The sequence below is a fragment of the Panthera uncia genome, chromosome B4, assembly GCF_023721935.1.
Source record: "Panthera uncia isolate 11264 chromosome B4, Puncia_PCG_1.0, whole genome shotgun sequence".
In the NCBI taxonomy this organism is placed as follows: domain Eukaryota; kingdom Metazoa; phylum Chordata; class Mammalia; order Carnivora; family Felidae; genus Panthera; species Panthera uncia.
Window position 1 is genome coordinate 14,031,902 of NC_064809.1, and position 21,443 is coordinate 14,053,344.

Sequence of the window (21,443 nt, forward strand, 5' to 3'; positions counted from 1 at the left end):
TATATATATATATGGTTATAAGTTATATATATATATGGTTATAAGTTATATATATATATGGTTATAAGTTATATATATATATATGGTTATAAGTTATATATATATATATGGTTATAAGTTTTATATACATATATATATATATTTTTTTTTTTTTTTTTGTACAATAGTGAATAATCCATAAAATTTTCTCTGTCTGGTACCTTCTGGTTGGTGACTTTCAGTTTAAGAGGTGGGTAGGTTTTAAATGTTTCTACATTTGAAAATGTAGGAAAGAGGCAAATACAGTTTAGGAAGCTAACCATTTTGATGCTTAGGCTGTCCAAACGTTAAAAGAAGAGGAATTAAGGAACATTTAAAAGAGAACAGTAGGGGCGCCTGGGTGGCCCTGTCGGTTAAGCATCTGGCTTTGGCTCAGGTCATGATCTGGTGGTGCTTGGGTTCAAGCCCCACATCAGGCTCAGCGCCTGGAGTCTACCTCAGATTGTGTCTCCCTTTCTCTCTGCCCTCCCCTGCTCATTCTCTCTCTCTCTCTCTCTCTCTCTCTCTCTCTCTCTCTCTCTCAAAAATAAAAACATTAAAAAAAAATCTATAATAAAAAGAGAACAGTAACAAGATAAAATAGTCTCACTACATAACGGCTCTTACCACTAAAAAGCAAGCGACTCATACAGTCCCCCGCTCCAATATGATAGCAGCATATAAAGCTCAGATCTTGGATCAGTGTCTTTCAAAATGTTACTAAGAGTTTATTGGTAAAGAGTGTAAGAGAACACTCCCAACACAGCTTTAAGATAGACGAAAGCTACCTCATAAATATGTTCCACCACTGGTCCAACTCCCTCCTCTTTGTGGAGCTCCTCTTCTGGTTCCCAGTTAGGAACGGGCAGAACGATCTGCGGAGGGTGCGACACTCTGAAACATGGAGCGTTTTGTTAATTGCTGCTGATGACACAGGTGAAGAAGGCTTCACTAGTGGACGGTATACGAACAGCAACTGGACAAAGTGGCCCTCAATTTATTTGAACTATTGAACTATAGACTTATAGTCTATATAGACTTATAGACTGTTTGAACTATAGACTTAATTGTCTATAAGGAAAAAAAGTATGGAAAGTGATGTCTAGCAAAACAGCTAAAGGAACCGTAAAGGATCTAAAACATCTTCCGAAGGCTCTTAATTCCTAGTCTCTAGCTCACAGGTGGACTATTTTATAGTATCTCATCTCTTGGGCACTAGGGGGCAGAGTGGAGAGCATTCCTGAGTTGAGATGGATAATTAAACATATACACATATAAATGTATAAAGCTACCTATAGGTCCTGTGCAAGTGTATGAGTGTGTGTGTGTGTGTGTGTGTGTGTGTGTGTGTGTGTGTATACAGGATATAAATCCCTGCTTCAAGCCATACCAAGAACTGGGACTTTTTTTTTGTGGATAAAAATCTAAAATACCGTGTGGTGTGTTAAATAATGAGTTGTGAAGAAGTGTAGTTTTTAATTAAATACTTCAGAGGAGAAAAGCAGCCACTTGTATAATCCTCCTTCTGAGATTTCTTGGGCTTTCCCCAAGGCTAGGCCCAGAGCCAAAATAAAGCCTGATGGAGTTCTAGAGTTGTCTTCTAGATAAGTTAAGGGTAAGAGACAGAGAATCACATGATTTAATCATGTAAGTAGGATATTAACTTGATACATGGATATTTCTTGCCTGCCATTTACACTTAGAAAGAGAGCACCGGGTGAATACAGTACAGTACCTGGGCATTATTCTACAGTAAAAGCTGGTTACAAACCAAATTGTTATTTTTATATAAGCTTAAAAAGGTGAATTCCCAAAAGAACAATTTTTTTTTTTTTTTAGCAATTTTTAGGTAAAGTATGTTTAAAAGAATTCCTAGACCTTTAGTTAAAAGCAACTCGAACAGAAAATCCCTCTTTTGGCAATCAGATGTCTTAAATGCCCTTTCAAAGGCATTAGTACTTAACACAGCCTCTAGCAACTTCAAACAGCTATCTTTATTTTCCCCTCTGAGTAATCTCTTTCTAAAGCAGAAAGCAAAATTTACTGGGCTAAATACTGACCCAAGGGCAAGTAACTTAATTTCTGTGTGTCCCTATTTCCTCATCTGGAAAATTATGATAAACTCTTCGGGTTGTATACCACAAATGATTGGAAAACAACTCAAATGCTCTTGGTCAAAGTTAATTTGGCTGCATTGTCTTCTGGGGGTGAGTGGAAGAAGTAAGTATATTTTTTCAACTGACAACCCACAGAAATTCTACTAAATTATACAATGCTTTGCTTTCATCCTTAATGGGCAACTATTTAACAAAAAGTGCAGGGCACAGCCTTGAGGGGCTGGTACCTCAATGTTGCCTACCCTTGTATTGCTTTGTTGGTATGTGATACTCCCCCTTCTGACTTGATTTGATTAATTCATGTTCAGACCAAACTCTGGGAACTTGGCGACGAGAAGAGTACAGAACACAGAAGGTTACTTTCACTTGAGTGAAGCCCAGAGAGTTTGGGCTTGCTTTCCCATGGAGTTTTCACAACCTAACCATCCAAAACTTTTCTTTGCTCTTAGCAAAGGCCACAGAGAGCTGACCCCATGCTCCACATCCATTGTGAGGCTCTAGGGAAACCTTTTTTTTGTTTTGTTTTGTTTTTGTTTTTGGCATAGAGAGCAAGTATAGGACACGTATAGAACAAGTATGAAAATTTTTTTCTGAAAGATTGTGTTCTTATGGTCATCAATCCTGTAAGACTGGTCATAAATGCTCCAGTATCACAGAATCATAAATACTTAGAACTTGACAGGTGCTATGGAGGCGATGTGTTCAAAACCCCTCATTTTATACATGAAAGGAAAACGTGTTCAGAAAAGTAGAGGTTAGTTGCAGGTGAAGACTAGAGCTCAGGTTTACTCAGAACCATCCGTTTTACTTCCAATATATGGTTGACCCTTGAAAAACACAGATTTGGACTGTGAGGGTCCATTTATATGCAGATTTTTTCCATATATAAGATACAGTACTGTAAATGTTTTTTTTTTCTCTTCCTTATGATTTTCTTGGTGACTTTTTTCTCCTCTAGTCTACTTTATTATTAACATACAGTATATAACGCATATACAAAATATGTGTTAATCAACTGCTTAAGTTATCAGTAAGGCTTACTGTCAACAGTAGTTCAGTTTTGGAGGAGTCAAAAGTTACATGTGCAGGGGGTTGGTGCTTCTAACTCTTGTGTTGTTAAGAGGTCAACTGTGTTAATGCACCAACAGGGGCCACTAAGCAGCAGTGATTTTAGCAAGGACAACTTAAACTTCCTGCCCCATTTCTGTAACAAAATCAAATAGAAATCTGTAAGGAAACAAATAATCTATTATAGGGCATGGCAAAATCATTCAAAAGGTATGGCTCACAAAATTCAGTTATCTACCCTCTAAGACTTTTCTTTTCTTTAAAAAAATTTTTTTTTTTTTTAAATTTTTTTTCCCAACGTTTTTTATTTATTTTTGGGACAGAGAGAGACAGAGCATGAACGGGGGAGGGGCAGAGAGAGAGGGAGACACAGAATCGGAAACAGGCTCCAGGCTCCGAGCCATCAGCCCAGAGCCTGACGCGGGGCTCGAACTCACGGACCGCGAGATCGTGACCTGGCTGAAGTCGGACGCTTAACTGACTGCGCCACCCAGGCGCCCCTAAAAAAATTTTTTTTAATATTTATTTATTTTTGAGAGACAGAGAGAGACAAAGACAGAGCATGAGCAGGGAAGGGGCACAGACAGACAGAGACACGGAATCCAAAGCAGGCTCCACGCTCTGAGCAGTCAGCACAGAGCCCGATGTGGGGCTTGAACCTACGAGCCATTATATCATGAGCTGAGCTGAAGTCAGACACTTAACTGACTGAGCCACCCAGGTGCCCCTAAGACTTTTTCAAATCTGGGGAAGCCATGGCAAAAACAATGACTCTCTAAAGATTCCAAATAAATAAGTGAAAGGTTATTCCTGGTTTCCAAAATTATTATTTTTTTTTAAGAAGGAAGAAAGAGTGTAATCAACTATTAGCCTAGGATAAACAGCCCAAACAGCCCTTACTGAATACTGCTCACTTTCTAAGATGGAGGACAGACCACTGTTCCATGGAGATGCACCAGTAATATGAAGAGTGGGGCACCAATGGGAATACTAGACATTAGGAAGGGATTAGGGAAGCAAGGAATTGGGTTTTTGATAAGTTAAAGTCTATATGCTATTGGATGTTCAAATCTGATGCTGCGGTAGTATGGTAGGGACCCTATTTTCGTAATCCTATTTTCAAACACTATTAGTCCTAAATAGCAGACTACTATTTATTGTGTGGAACAACAGTGGCTCTCACCACGATGGCCAGTGTCCATACAGACCATGGTTGTTCATGATGGCAGTGTCCCTTAATCAAACCCACTCAATCCTGATTATATTACAAAGGACATGATTTTATTACTCGTTGTGAGCTCAGTACATGTGGTGCTGCCTCTTGTGGCCAGATTTACTTCTTACAGACTTCAATGCTAAATTAATCCTTTGTCCCAACAAATGACATGTAAATCTGCTGAAAGACAGTGTTGACACCATCTGGCTTTAAAATCAGTAGAACATGGGGCGCCTGGGTGGCTCAGTTGGTTGAGCGTCCGGCTTTGGCTCAGGTCATGATCTCACGGTTTGTGGGTTCGAGCCCTGTGTCAGGTTCTGTGCTGACAGCTCAGAGACTGGAACCTGTTTGGGATTCTGTGTCTCCCTCTCTCTCTGCTCCTCCCCTGCTCATGCTCTGTCTCTCTCTCTCTCTCAAAAATAAATAAACATTAAAACAAATTATAAAAAAATAAAAATCACTAGAACAATTCTCAGTATTTTTCCCCATTAAAAGAAATCAATCCATTTGAGTTTATTTTTAAAATTATAAAAATGAAATAAGAACTGCTAGAGATAGTGGATGATAAAATATATTGGAATAAACCAACTGGCAAAAAAAAAAAAAAGATTTTTCTGGAGACTGAGTGTGGAAGATTTTCAACACAGCAGCTGTCTGTTCCTTGAAGAATTAAACATTGGAGCTAATATTTTTGCTGAGTATTTGGAATAAAGAGTTTTATTTTGCAAAATGGTTAAAAAGAACTTTAACACTATGTTAGAGAATAAACTGTGGTCAAATGCTGGACATTTATCTAGCGATTAAAAAACCTGCACCCAGATGAGAAATCCAATTCTAATGACCTGCTTTGAACATTGGTAAAGTGAATAGAAAATGTCCTTCTTTTTAAACTTAGAAACATTGGTGTCATCATAAATGATGGCAGAAATGCACTTGTAAATATTTGTCTTACAAATTGGATATATAAGAATAAATACAGTTATTTTACACACTGTGCCGCCTTGGACTGAGTTATGTCTTATGGAATAAAAATAGATCCCAATTTAAAATTTGTTTTGGAATTTAAAAAGTTTCAATTTATTTTTGGTTAGCAAAACAAAGAAAAACTAAGCTTAATGAAGTAGACAACATTTCATGTATTCTAAGGTATAAATGTTAAAAATATGTCAAAATAAGATAGTACAAAAATGCTTATTTCTTCTCTGATTTTCTTTAGTGTTTTTCTCAGACAGGGGAGTTAAATAAGAAATGCACAAAAATGAAACATCTGGATTAGCTCCAATTATCTATAAATCAAACTCATTTCCTGTGAGTCAACTCATGAATTGAGGAAGAAATCACAAAGGAAATTACAAACGCTGTGACTGAAAACCCAACATATTCACATTTTGGTATGTGCTCCAGCAATTCTTAGAGGAAAATTTACAGCACTAAATGCTTATGTAAGAAAAGAAGAGAGGTCTCCAGTCAATGATTTAATTTCTACATAGAGGAACCAGAAAAAAAGAGAAAATCGAACCCAAAGTGAGCAAAAGGAAGGAAATAATAATAACAAAAGCAAGGGCCAATGGAATAGAAAACAAACAAACAAACAAATTAAAAGAGAGGGTAAAAAAAAAGAAAGAAAAAATATGAAACCAAAATGAAACCAAAAATCTGGCTCTTTGGAAAGGTCTTTAAACTCTCGTTAGAGTGACTGGTGGCGGGGGGGGGGGGGGGGGAAGCGGGGGAGTAAAAGATACAAATTGCCAATATGGGGAATGATGAGGTCCTACATACATTAAAGGGCAAATGAGAGATTATCATGAGCCATGCATGTAACAACTTAGCTGAAACAGACAACTTCCTTGAAAGACAAACCGAATGTTTCCCCTTAAGATCAAGGTAGGATCTAAAAACAAGGCAGAGATGCCTTTTTGCACCATGTCTATTTGATCCTGCCTTGATACTCCTAGACTGTGCAGTATGAGAAGAAAAAGAAATAAAAGGCATAACTACGTAGTAAACAACTTAACCTTTCCCCCAAACTGGTGTGGCCTTTGGCCTCAGCTTCTGAGAGGTAAAATCTAAGCTCTAGAAATTTTATGCCTGAGAGGAAGAATTATCTTTGTTTTCTTGGGGGTCTTGGGTCCCACTGGATATTCTAACTATGATTTAGAGTGAGAGCTGCCCACATCAGAAAGACCAACAGTGTGATTCAGGGTGGGAGCTTGATCACATCATATCAGACAACCTGGAGACTGAGATCAATTAAGTGGTCAATGAATCGGTCATGCCTACATAGGCAATAAAAACTGTGATTGGGGATCACAGTTGGATCCTGGGTTGGGGATACTCCATATATACTGTTATATACCCATACGAGGAAAGTGACATGTCCTGACTCCTTGGAGGGTAACAACAGAAGCCTTGTGTCTGGTGGTACTGTCCCCAGGCTCCAACTTATACACGTCTTCCCTTGGCTAATTTTAATTTTTATCTTTTCCCTGTAATGAACTGAGCCCATGAGTATAATACCTTTCAGTGAGTTCTGTGAGTTCTTCTATGTGGATTATCAAATCTGAGGGGGGTTTGGGGAACCACTCAAATCTGCAATTGGTGTCAGACATAAGGGTAATCTCTTGGGGCACCTGTGTGGCTCAGTCGGTTGAGCGCCGACTTCGGCTCAGGTCGTGATCTCACAGTGCGTGGGTTCGAGCCCCGCATCAGGCTCTGTGCTGACAGCTCAGAGCCTAGAGCCTGCTTCAGATTCTGTGTCTCCCTCTCTGCCCCTCCCCCACTTGCGGTTAGTCTCTCTCTCTCTTTCTCTCTCTCTCAAAAATAAACATTAAAAAAAATTTTTTTTAAAGAAGTAAGGGTAATCTCTTGTGGGTACTATTGCCTTGAACTTTGGAGTTGGCTAAACTTTTGCACATACAGATGAGATTAGTCAGGATAAAAAATAAAACTTTGTATTCACAGATGACATAGGAATGTTATAGAAAATTCTAGGAAACCAACAAACAATAAAGCTACTAGAATTTGTAAGTGACTTTATGAGATCTCAGGATACATTGCTTGCATTTCAAGACTTATTATACATGTAGATCAATGGAACAGAATGGGAGGTCTGGAAACAGCTTCACAGATAGACAAAGGTGTCAAGCAATTCAATGGGGGAAGGATGGTCTGACAACCAATAGCATAGCAACAATTGGATATTCTTATACCAAAGTGAGCCTTGGACCTTACCTCAGATCAGATTAAAAAATAATTTAATCATAGACCAAAATGTAAAATTGCAAAACTTGTAGAAGAAAACAATAGAAAATCTTGCGACTCTGCAGAAAGCAAAGATTTTTTTTTTTTACAAAGGACAGAAAGAGGGCAAACTATAAAATATTTGAAGTCGAATTTCATACAAACTAAAAATTTTTGCTTTTTGAACATCACTGTTAAGAAAATAACAAGCCAAACCATAAACTGAAAGAAATATTTCAGTAAGAAAATATTTGCAGGACACATATCCGATAGATGATTTTGCATGCAGAATATATAAGGAACTTTTACAGCTTGATAATGATAGACAATAATAAATGGGCAAAATTTTATTTATTTTTAAAAATTATTATTTTTTAAATTATAAGGTTGGTATTCTTAATGTTTATTTATAAATTTATATTTATTTTGAGAGAGACAGAACGTGACTGGGGGAAGGGACAGAGAGCGGGGGAGAGAGAGAGAGAATCCCAAGCAGGCTCTGTGTTGCCAGAGAGCCTGTGAGATCATGACCTGAGCCAAAATCAAGAGCCAGATGCTCAACTGACTGAATCACCCAGGCACCCCGGGCAGAATTGTAAAAGGCACTTCAAAGAGAACCCTAATGGCAAATGAGTTGTGAACAGATGCTCAATATCACCAGTCATTAGAAAATGCTAATTAAAACTCCATGAGATTCTTCTCACATACTTATTACAATGGATAAAAACGAACGAAAAAAAACCAAACCTCAAGCACATTGCCTACAAACCCACGGCACAGCTGGAACTCCCATCTGCTGGGGGGGGGGGGGGAACGTCAAATGAAAATGGCACAGCCACTTTGAAACACAGGTTGGCAGTTTCTTGTAAAGTTAACCATACCTTTGCCATACAACTCCACTCCATTTGTGAAAACAAATACCCCAACAAAGACCTGTGTGTGAATGCCTCTAGCAGGCTTATTATTTATAGCCCCAAACTTGGAAACAACCCAAATGTTCACCAACCTGTGGACGGATGAACATTTCACGGGACTTCTGTATAGTGGAATACTTCTCAGCAATAAAAAGAAACAGACCACTGATACATGTAGGAACATGGGTGTTTTTTTCAAATGCATTATGCTAAGTGAAAGAAGCCAGATTCAAAAGGCTACATTCTGTAGGAGTAGATTTATATTATTTTTCTGGAAAGACAGTGACAGAAGATAGATCAAGGTTTCCAGAGCCTGGGAGTGAGGGCTGGGTCAACTACAAAGGTGCATGAGAAGCTATGTGGGGTGACAGAACTGTTTTACATTGAACGTCCTTGTGGTGTCTTAATGCTTCAAACTGAACATCTAAAAAAAAAAAAGGGTGACTTTTACTTTATATAATTTATACCTCAATAAACCTGACTTAAAAAAAGATAAACCCCATAAACTGAAAAGATATTTGCAAACCTCCGTAGCTGATAAAGGATTAGTGTTTCAACTCTAGAATAGGAAAGAGGGCTGCCTCGTGGCTCAGTTGGTTAAGCATCTGATTTCAGGTCAGGTCGTAATATCACAGCTTGTGAGTCTGAGCCCTGCATCAGCTCAGAGCCTGCTTCGGGCTCAGAGCCTGTCGGCACAGAGCCCGCTTCGGATCTTCTGTCCGCTTCTCGCTCTCTGCAACTCCACCACTCACGTTCTCTGTCTCTCAAAAATAAATGAATATTAAAAATAAAAATTAAAAAAATAGAAAAGAGTTCCTATGAATATGAAAAAAAGTCTCTTAGTAGAAATGTGTCTTTAAAAATGAACAGAAATTACCCAATTTGGGAAGAATGGAGTCAGCAAATGCATGAAAATGCTACTTGGTCTCATTTAGGAATCGGGGAACAGCAAATTGAACCTTCAGTTAGATAGTATTTCTTATCCATCAAAATGAAAAACTCCACCATTCTGTGAGTTTAGTTAACAAAGTGGAGAGTTCTTTGAATGATAACTTGGTATAATTATTTTGAAAAAGTTTGGTACTATTTAAAAAAAATTTTTTTAATGTTTATTTATTTTTGACAGAGAGAGAGAGACAGAGCATGGGGGGGGAGGGGCAGAGAGAGAGGGAGACACAGAATCCGAAGCAGGCTCCAGGCTCTGAGCTGTCAGCGCAGAGCCCAACGCGGGGCTCGAACTCACAGACTGCGAGATCATGACCTGAACCGAAGTTGGACGCTCGACCGACTGAGCCACCCAGGCGCCCCAAGTTTGGTACTATTTAGTAAAGTTAGTGTACATTGTCTGATCCTGAAATTCTACCTCTAAGCAGGTACCCTTCCCACCTCCTTCTACATGTGTACCATGAGGTATGCACAAGAAAGTCTGTAACCAAGGAAAAAGAAAAGCCCCAGTGTTCATCAAGAGTGGAATGGATGAGCAAGTATCGTGTTGCTTTACAATGTTAAACCCTACTGCAATTAAAATGAATGAACTATAGGCACCTTCCCTAGAGTGGGTGAATGTCAAAAACACTCATTTGAATGAAAAAAAATCACAGAAGCATAAACAAACAAGATTTTGCATAGCTAAGGTTCAAAGAACTCTCTCATAGGCTGCACGGCATGATCATTTATAAATATGCACCTGGAGGCAGGCTGCCTGTACTTCCATGGTACCTCCCCACTTCCTAGCTGGGTAGCCTTCAACCCCAAAATTCCCTCACCTGTACAGCAAGGATACTGGTCCACATTAAGAGGTGCCAATGGGTTGGGGTAGCACATGGAAGGATCAATCCATGTTAGGTATTATTCTGTTCTAATCCACTAAGTGGCACCTCACTGGTCCCAGGAGGACAGGCAGGGCTCCACCTCCCCACCTCCCTCACCCTCACAGAGGGCAGCCAGAGGCTGCAGTATCCTGGAGACAAGGGCTCTGAATGCAGTGGCCCTAGCTGCCAACATGGAGACGTGGGAACCACTCAGGACTATGAAAAGGATAAGGGAATTGGGATTGCTGGAGCCCCAAAGACAGTTCGGCCCAGAATACCAAGTCCTAGATTGTCCTGAAGGAATAAGAATTACAATGAAATCAATGAGGTCCACATTTGTGTAAGATAAGAACTCTATGCCCTCCATTTTTAATGTCTTTTCATCCCCCAGGCATGGATTTCCCAAGATGGTAGTTCTTCTAAGCCTTTTACTTGACCACTTTCCTCTCATCTCTCAACTGATTGCTTATTGGTACCTTTTTCAAGGAATAGGACAAAAGGAAAAAGATATAAGACGGAGATCCCATCAACCCTCACATCTACGAGCTGGCCATTTGTTAAAGATGTGGTATGGTGAGGCTAGGTTTTCATTATATTTCCAAAATAATTTTTGGAGAAGTGAGACTCTCAGGGTCTCACCTGTCTATTTTATCTGGCGTCTTATCACTAGTTTTTATAGTCTGATTACTGAACTGTCAGTTTGGGGAGTAAAGTGATCTCTTGTGTTGATATCCTTCGAGTCAATTACCATTCAGGGTTTACTCTAGTTTTTAATGGAAGGCTAATGAAGGGTAGAAAAGCATGAAATTTATAACCAGAGTGAATTGTGATTGCTAATGCATTAGGAAAATTCCATATAGTTTTTCCTAGTGTTTTTCATAACGCTCACATACAGGAAGCCATTATTATAGTATAACTACTACAATATCTTGATTATTACTTACCCTCTTATTTCTACTTGAGCTACAGCAGTGATGTTGATTTGCAGGCTTACAAAATTGCTGTCTGGGTTGTCCTTGTTGGAACTAAAACACAGCGACAATATGATTTCAATATATTTTCTCAGCCATGTTACAACATATGATCATAAAAAACATTCCATATATAAAAAGAATAACAAACATTACTACTACAGTCATTCAGAAAACAATGGCGTATCCATTCTACGAAATCACAACCATCTGAAAGTGGAAATGCTAAGATTTTCTATGGGTAAAAATAATGTAACTTTCCATGAGGCGGCATCTTATCTGAAAACACAACAGACATCTAGGAAAGCTAATGCTTTTTTGTTTCAATGGCTAAACCAAAAAGGCAGTGAGCTGAATTCATTTTCCACCTTCTACCTTGGACACATTCCTTAACTTCTCTGTGCATCATGTTTATTGCCCATCAAATGGGAAAGGACGGCACAGTGAACTCCTGATTCTCCATGCTAATAAAGAAGAGAACTGGCAAGAATAATCCAAGAGCAGCACATAATGGAAAAAGCGTTTGCATTTGGCTCTGGAATGCATCATACCATACATTGTTTTGGCAGCAAATTTATCTTCCTTATGGTTTATTTCTGAAGTACATTCACTGCATGCTCACTGGCTGACTAGGGTGGGGGGCAGGGACTGAATTAGAAGCATAGCCAATGACGATGGCAGGAAGAAGCAAGACCCCAGGAAGTCTGGCAGCTCAGACTGACGCAATCAGGAGAGGCCATCGATGCTGTCCAGGGCATCAAGAATCTCAAGATAGAAGGTGAATGTTTAATGATGTTTCTTAGAACAGTGGCAAAATTATTTTTAAGTCTGATTTTTTTTTTCTCTCAAGCAAATATAATCACGTATGAAATTTAGCTTTTGAAAAATACATGTGTTGGGGCACCTGGGTGGCTCAGTTGGTTACGCCCCCGGCTTAGGTCATGATCTCGCAGTTCTCAAGTTCGAGCCCCGTGTCAGGCCCTGTGCTGACAGCTCAGAGCCTGGAGCCTGCTTCAGATTCTGTGTCTCCTTCTGTCTCTGCTCCTTCCCCATTCGCACTCTGTCTCTCTCTCTCTCTCCAAAATAAATAATAAAAATATTTTAAAAATTTTTAAAAAAATGCACGTGTTAAGCGGGCAGTAAAGAAAATGAAACATGGTCTCATGAGAGGCTGGACCAGTAGCTGAGCTTTGAATGCAGATGTCATTTGCCTTTATTACCCTCTTGTGCTTTCACTGAAGTCACCCTCATATCCCCAAGATTATGCAGCTTTCAGCAAACAGATGTGGCCACACCACCACTGACAGGTCATGTTTATATCCAGGTCTCATTAAGAAGAGAAAGCGTCCGCTTTTCATCATCGACTTTCACACAGATTCAATGGATAATGCTTTAACACTGCAGGAGTGGTAATGGGGTATGTTCTGACTAGCTTTTGAAGCTTCCCAAATGTGGGAGCTGGAAAGGAGATGTAAAAGTCAGCTTTCAAAGGAGGAGGAGGAGACAGAATCATCCCCACAATGCTTTTGAAAAGTCTTGTCTGATTGTATATACTGATAAGGCCACTTAAACCACAAACACACATAAAAGATATAAACAGGCCAATGTCAGGCTCATTTCCTGCAATAGGGCATCACTACTAAGCTAGTGATGAGCCTAGGGGGACTTGTTCACCAAAGTTTGAACCCCAGTTTCCAGGCCACTTTATTATTATCACATCTGGGGAAAATCAGTTAACTAAAAAGGTTTTGGGGGTTTTTTTTTTTAAGGCAGAATTCTTAATTGCCAGCAAGAAGTCATTAAGTCTACTTGTTGTACATTGCATGGCTCTGAATGCATTATGGGAAACTCTTCAGTTTGGAAATTTAGGTCTCATTGTTGCACACGTTACCCAGACTTGGTTCTATTTTCTAGTTCACACTGCTTTGCAGCAGTGAATGTAAAAATGATGAAAAAAAAGTCGTTTCATTTAAGCGATCCTGTAACTTCATTGTGTTTTGTTTCCATGTGGTTTAAATAACACAATTGTCTTTACTCACAAAAAAAGCCAGCAGATGTCAAGCCCTGAAATCATCTTTGGACAGGAGTCTAACATGAAGCTTACGGAGGCTATTTTACCATGTAATGAAAGCAATGGCAGAGGTGGAGACGAAACCTGTTGGCTAATCAAAATCATCTGTCACACAGCCTTGTCATGACACTAGGTACTGCCATCAGCCAGTGGTGTCAACAAAATCTCCCAGTAAGAAAGGCACCAGGCTTGATATACAACTTAGATGCTTCCTTGACCTCTTTTCCTGGAAGGAAACCTCCTTCACTAACACCACTGCTACATTCAAACAAGCAATCCATCACCGTCCGGGATGCTGAGCTATTTATACTGTCGGTGCTAATTCTGCATGGGAATGATGGATTTCCTCTCCACAACTACGCCCCATGTCATGCACCAAGGATAAACACGTTTTTCATTTATCACTCTGATGCTATTTTCCTTTTCTTTACTGTTCCCTCTTTTCTAACATTCCCTCTGTACTTTCTGTGGTCTTTGGAATGTTAGCAAATACAATACGATGTTCATTTCACCGCTGCTGAGGAAGCAGTTTCACTGATATCACAAAAGACCTGTTTGTATGTGGGAACTGCTATCTGAGACCCGCTCTACACAGGGAGGAGAATGTTTACATGTCACACAGAGCTGCGGCATGAAGAGACCATTTAATGAAAACATTTGGTAACATGAAATATTTTAAGTTGATTAATACATAAAGCCCGTTTCTCTTTGGGTTCTGTTTGTGGAAAGGGGCATTAAAAGTGGGTAATGGCGATCAATATGGTCAAAAGCTTAAGAACTTAGACTTCAGAATATTTGGTTTAATTTACTTTTGGTTTTAACACATTTAAATTGAACGCACACCATCCATAAATATTGATTTATGCCTTTGGAGTCTGCCAACGAGGCATGTAGATAAATGCTCACTCGTGAATACTTCACTATTTGAGTGTTAAGTATTCTCAAACGTTTTTATCTTGGAAATGTCTGTTTTTGGAATTTGATGCTTTGTGTATGTTCCTGTAGCCTCTCTGGTTCTTCCTTCATTTCCACATTTTTATGTTTTTTTCAGAATAATGTTAAAATAGTCATGAGTTTCTATAGCACATAAGGATGGAATATCATCATGGTCCACTCTTTTAGATGAAGCGAGATGTTAGAAGTGTGACCGTTTCTATCTTCCATCAAATTTAGCACTTTGTTGCTAAATTCACTGGTTGGAGGATGATCTCCAGGATGGGTCTGGGGAAGGCATTTGGAATATTAGTTGTTGTCCTTTGTCCCCAGAGTGAACTACTCGTTTCATTTATTCTGTTATCTGTAGCTGCAATCAAAAGTAAGAAGGATGTGTCAGGGAATTTGCTTTGCATCTTTGTAACAGATTTTATTTCTAAATAAATGATTTCTATTTTGTGAGGATGTATCTTCATACCGTTTGTGGGACTGACATCACAGACAGTGATGGTAAGAAATAGAAACTTTAGGCTGCTGTCTGGAGTGATGGTTCTCAGTATAGGGTGCCTTTACTTTTTTTTTCTGAAAAAGTTAAAAATATAAGCAAAAGATTCCCCAAATAAAAATATTTAGGACTACTTAAACCTTTTGGAAAATATACATTTATGTAGACATAAAGAAGTGATTTAATATGCTTTTGGTAAAATGGTATTACAGAAATCATTGTGTCAGCGTCTCATCACTAATATGGGTAAAATTTTTTTAAAATCTCTTAAGAATCAGCAGAAAATATTAAGTTAAATCTTTAAAAAGACTTAATTAAGGTCAGAAAAGGATGTAAGGTAGGTGATAAAAACCTTCCTTCTTAGAAATCTATCACAAGATTTAGGGGATGTGGTTTGTGATACAGGTTGCAGATTTTTTTTTTTTTTAATGTTTATTTATTTTTGAGAGACAGAGACAGACAGATCGTGAGCAGGCAAGGGGCAGAGAGAGAGGGAGACACAGAATCTGAAGCAGGCTCCAGGCTCTATGCTGTTAGTACAGAGCCCGACACGGGGCTCCAACTCACAAACCATGAGATCATGACCTGAGCCGAAGTTGGACACTTAACCGACTGAGCCACCCAGGCGTCCCGCAGGTTGCAGATTTTAAAAATCTGCTATGTTCTTATACAGTTTATATATTTTATTTTATTACTATTTTTAATTTTTTTTAACGTTTTATTTATTCTTGAGAGACAAAGCATGAGCGGGGATGGGGCAGAGAGAGAGAGGGGGACACAGAATCCAAAACAGGCTCCAGGCTCTAAGCCCAACATGGGGTTGGAACCCACAAACGATGAGACCATGACCTAAGCCAAAGTCGGACGCTTAACCGACTGAGCCACCCAGGTGCCCCAAGTTTATATATTAAAAAAAAAAAAAAAAAAATAGAAACCTTTAATCCAAGTAGCTATTAAAAAGTAATGCATTGCACAAAATCATCGCTCTCTAATCACTTCTTACAGGATAGAAGATAAGTGTAGAGATTTATCCATATTGCACACTAGTATTTGAGGACCAAATTGTAGATACTGACTTCAGAGTTGTGTTATAGAACAAGGGTTCACCCAGCTGAGTATGTGCTGTCGACATCAATGCTGTTTAAACTTTTTTTTTTTAAATGTTGTTCAAACTTTTAAAATCGCAAACCACAGAAAATTATTGTATTTCACAGGGTGTCTTACTATGCACATTTACATTTCTCTAATTGGATCATTTCATGAAGAAGACTGTGATATATTGTATTCCATTCACTTTCCTTTTCTTTTAATAGTGGCCTGGAGTCATTACATTTATCCCATCACTGGCTAATGGGTTTAAGTCCACACTTGGGCTTTAATGCACACTGCTACCTCCAAGTCTTTCCACTCATTAAATACTGTTTTTGGCCATGAAGGAACAAACAGAATAGACAGTGAAAAGATAAGTCACACTTGAGTCTCTGAAAAGTGTCAGTCTTAGAAAAAAGGGGCAGCTACCTATATGCTTTGTCTTACAGTTACCAGAAAAGGCTCTGTCCTCTGAATCTCACCTGCTTCCTGCCATGGGGCTCACAGTGAAACCGTCAGAGACCCATTCATTCCTGACAAGTTAGATTTCAAGTTTGCAAACGCATAATCTATGCTTTCTTGCAGAGATTTTATTCTCAGGGATTTAATGACCCCCAGCTCAGAGCATGGCAGAGATATTGTTGGGGTGTTGGTGAGGGCGGCAGAAAGGATGTAAATCAGAATCAGGAAAAATGGAGGTAAACCAGCGTGCGAGGGTACCCAGGACAAAATTTTACTAACATAACTTGGCTTACAGAATGGATTTCTTTTCAAAAGCAAACAAACAAAAACCAAAAACAAACAAAAACTTACAAAACTGAAAAAAACAGACACAAAAAATGATCTGTGAAAAGTCTGGGTTCTAAGTTCAGGTTAAGGAGTTTGATTGGTGGCCATTCATCTCACTATGGATCTCTCTAATAGTGGATGCTGACCATGATCTTAGGCATTTAAAGATCTAACCTTCTGATTTGGAGATCGAAGTTAATGCTCATGTTTGTTTTCTCAAGACGTGGAACTGCAAATCGGAGGCCCAGAGAGTACTAAAAGGAAAAAATCACAAGACACTAAGGTTATTACAGGGAGGGACCATATACACAGCCTAAAAATCTTTTTAAATCATCCCTGCACTTCTCTCTCTCTCTGCCCCTGGTGGGATTCTCTCTCTGCCCCTCGCTCACTTGTGCCCTCTCTCTCTCAAAAAAATAAAAAAATAAAAATCATCCCTGCAAATCCCTATCTCATATTGCTGCCCTTTTCCCTGCTTCCACCCCGGGGGTTGCCTAGAGGAAGTCACGGAACTAAGACTGCAGAGGCCAGACATTCAAGTCCCTCTACATTGTGGTTCATTCTCTTCATTTAGTCCTGTACGAATTCTCCTGCCACCTTCCTATGTGCTAAATTAAAAACAACCTAAATATACAAGAGGCAATTGATTTGGAAAACTGTAATGCTTGTATTTGATGCACATTTACGGCGTCATTGAAACTGACTGCGAATTGGGTCATTGGGTGGGACGCCTACGCAAATACGTGGAAAATGCTTCTAATGGAACGATGACCGATAAAGAAAAAGGTTACAAAGTTGTACATGCAGTGTGTTTCAGGTATTGTTTTAAAAGTTTGTCGGTGGAAAAATGACTGTACAGGAGTGAGGGTGTATTGTAAAAAAATATATACCAGAATACTATGCTATGGTAATAATATTAAGGTTATGAGTGTAGGGATTGTTTTTGTACCTTTCTTGATTTCCCAAAGTTTTAAACCTCTTATTTTTTTAAGCTGAGGACAGGTTTTTAAAACTTTGGGGAAAATTAGTCCAATGATAATATCAATAAGGAAGTAAAAATAAGAGCCAATAATTCTATCACTTACTCTCCTATGTACTGTGCTAAAGCCTTACATGCCTTGTCTCACGTAATCATGACAACCACCCCATGAGGTGGGTACTCTGTTGACATTTTACACTCTGAGCATTCATCTGAGGATCAGGGAGATCAAGTGCCTTCCTCCAGGTGCACAGCAAAGGACCTGTAGAGTTGGAATTGAAATTCTTGCAAGCTGACTCTGGAAGCTGCACTCAAGGCCACTACGCCCCGAGAATCAGATCATTGATTAAAAACTCGTGTTAATATGAACCAGTAGTAATATGAACTAATAATAAATCATCATTCTAATCATAAATCGTCATCATTTCCCTAGCCCTTACTGAATGCGTTACAAGCAGGCACTGCCCCACTGGCTTTATATATATCATGTCAGTGCACTGCTCCAAACTTTCCTAAATGTGGTGATTCTCCCATTTCAATGTGACTCGTCCAAGGTATCACAACTGATGAGCAGCAAAGCTGGGATTTAAACCCATGTGTATCTATTAAGCCTATGCATCCTTATGCCCCAGCCATGATGAATTCTTTTATGATATCAAATGTGCATTTTTGGTCAGACCCCTGGGACTTTGCACATACACTTCCCCCTTCTTTGAAAACCTTAAAACTTTTCTGCTTTCTTCTACTTGAAGACGTTCTACTCATGCTTCAAAGCTCAGGACGAGAGATCCTCCTGCAACATACTATCCGATCCCACAGGGCCGGTCAGGCAGAAATTTTCTCCTTATTCCCCCATCTCCTTCTTTGCAACCTCCGATAGTGTTAATGTTGAGTTTCTTATTGAATGGGCGTTGTATATTTTCATCTTGATATTGTCAGACTCTAGCTTGGTACCAGGTATACAGAAGGGATGCACTAAAACAGTTCCAGTGGTGGGGATCTTACTCTATTGGGATGAAGCCTGGCTAATGTCGGTCCTCATTACAGAACAATTCAGCCTGGGACAAAGATACAATAAAGATGTGACAATTTCATATTGTAAGAGACACATGTATTCTCAGCTAGAACCAAACACCAAATATCTGGGCGGATTCTAAAGGACCTTTGCTGAACCACCACTTACTCGTCTTCCTGCTTGAGAGATTTTCCAAGTTTTTATAAATCCTATTGGCACCTATTTTATATGACTATAGCTATTATATGAAAATGACATTACTACTTACAAATCAGGAGTAATACTTCTGAATACTACCTTGAATGTTTTGTTAAATTAAAATAAAATGTCACTCGAAAACTTTTTTTTTTTTTAAATATTGAGTGGGACTTAACTAAATGTTTCTGGTGATTTATGATGCTTTTTAATATTTAGGGCTGCTTTTATATTTGGAATTTTACTACGATCCACTGAGAGTATTTTTTTTTAGTACAAAATGAAGAAGTAAATAAATCAAAGTGTTTTAAAAGAAAACAGAATGCAATAAAATTTGATGTGTTTAAGGGCATTAAAGGGTGAGATAAGAAAGCTATTAGGTTTCTTCCACTAGAGACCTCACAGATAAATGAATACAAACAATTTACCTCCTTGACTTCCAAAAATTATTTGCTGGTAAAACGGGCAGACATCATTTCACATAAATACATCCATGGTTAAGACCACACTGCATTTTTACCCTCTTTGAATGACACCAGTGGCCAGTTTTGCTCCAAGATTATTATTTGTTATTAATGATCTTGGATGATCTCTGGTTTAGATTGAACACTTGTAATACTGAAAAAGGAATGAGTGCCTGGTCATTTTTATAAAATTTTATGCAAATGCCACGGTTACCATGTCAATCTGTTCCTCTTTAGTGTTAGGTAGACCTCTTCTTCATGCCAAATTAGGTGATTGGATTTTTCTTGATAACCAGCAAAAGGATTTATTAGTTTCTGGACAAAAGGATTCTAATGGAAAATGTCCCAATTTCTCAGCTGAGAAATCCCATTCTGTCTTTCATGGCTTCGTTTAAAAATCTCATCTTGTCTGTTATTCATTAGTTTTTATCCAGATACTTTTCCCAATTTTGCAGACCAGACAGAACATGGACTTTGTGTGAGGTCCTGGTTTGAATCTTGGTTTCGTCGTTCATTATCTGTGTGATTTGGGGAAATTTATTTGATATCTCTCAGTCTCAATCTCCTCATCTATAACACAGGAGAAATACTCAACTAATGGGATTGTTGGTTGTGAAAATTTAACGAGATAACATAAAAAAAGTACTTAGTGATGCATTTATAACACAGAGAGCAATCAGTACATGTTAGCTAATAAAAAACTGTTATAAAATTTTATCTTTCATTTAAATAGTTACTTCTTTTCGCCTAACAAGTGAATTTACCAGACTATAGCTTGGCACACTTTATAAATAACTGGGAGTTTAAATAAAGAGCGTAAAAATTGTGTAAAAAAGCAAAAATATTATTTACTTTTAGAGCGTAAGAAAGCAAAAATATTGTAGCAGAATACTCTAAAGTAAAAATTGGGAATAGGAATTACTTGATACTTTCAAATGCTCAAATAAATGTGAGAGACCTTGGGCTAAAAGGTTTATTTACTGCAGGACTTCTCATCACCTTTAAAATGCGAATGTGCACCTAAATGTTCCAGAGGAGAATATGATACCCAGCAGTGACCACAGAACTCCCTTTTAAAGCCTTATCTCAAGGGATCAACACTCTTTGGAATATACTTTGGGAAGCTATTCTAATACAAACCTATGCAATTATGAATTTTTATGAAATTTTTTTCAAATAGGCCACTTCATTGATAATCATAAATATCTAATTTAAAACAGAGGAATACATATGTTTAGTTTATGAAACATTTAAATATGCAGGATTTGCAGATTTCAGAATTTTTTTCTGATTTATGACTTCATAATAAGTATGTCCACTGGGATATTTATTACAAGTTACTATGTGTACTTAAATGGCAATTGCAATAAAATAAACTTATTGTCCACAAGAAAACCCGAATGAGAAGTTCCTAAATCTGGAAACAAGGAAAGAAGAAGAAAAACATGTCTTTATTCTTCCAAATTCACATTACAGATCATTATTAACTCTCTCTTTTTCTTGCTACAAACACATTTCAGTATTATTCTCAAGTTCAAATGCATGGAAAATACAGACCTGGCAGAGCTGACTCAAAACCTAGATCATGGTAACATTTTTAATATGAAAATACTGTGAATGATACCCATACAGGACGGGACGTATGTCAAAAATCCAAGTTTAATCACCTTTGCTAAAATCTTTACTTATGTTATTTCTTAAGTCATTTACGGAATACCGAGAAACAATTGAACTGCCGTGAGATTCAAAGAAACAAATATCCCAAGAAAAGATCTGTAGTAAAAAAGAAAAAAAAAAAAAAGTCTTCATAGATGTGTACCATCTAAAAGACATGTTAAGAGTAAAATGAAAAGAGAAAGCATATGAAAGTATCCATCTTTTCATGTGTTTAACCTCAGGGTTCCCACTCTGTATAGGATGTAATGCCACCCCCCCCCAACCCCACCACCTTGGTCGTTTCCTGCCTAATTTGTTTTCGTTACCAGGTGCTAAACAGCTGAGTGCCAGTGGGGGCGCTTTCCACGAGCTGTCTTTAAAATGCAATTAGA

General features: G+C 38.4%; 1 protein-coding gene across 2 annotated transcripts in view; it reads right to left on the bottom strand.

The window, feature by feature from the left end:
* Nucleotides 1–21,443, bottom strand: part of ITGA8 (integrin subunit alpha 8) — a 188,653-nt gene that overhangs the window by 36,932 nt on the left and 130,278 nt on the right. For both annotated transcript variants that reach the window (XM_049624653.1, XM_049624654.1), the window contains exons 22-24: nucleotides 16,917–16,996; nucleotides 11,329–11,409; nucleotides 807–912 (exon numbers count right to left, since the gene is read on the bottom strand). In XM_049624653.1, the coding sequence (XP_049480610.1) occupies nucleotides 807–912; nucleotides 11,329–11,409; nucleotides 16,917–16,996 (267 nt within the window). The remainder of the gene's footprint in view (nucleotides 1–806; nucleotides 913–11,328; nucleotides 11,410–16,916; nucleotides 16,997–21,443) is intronic.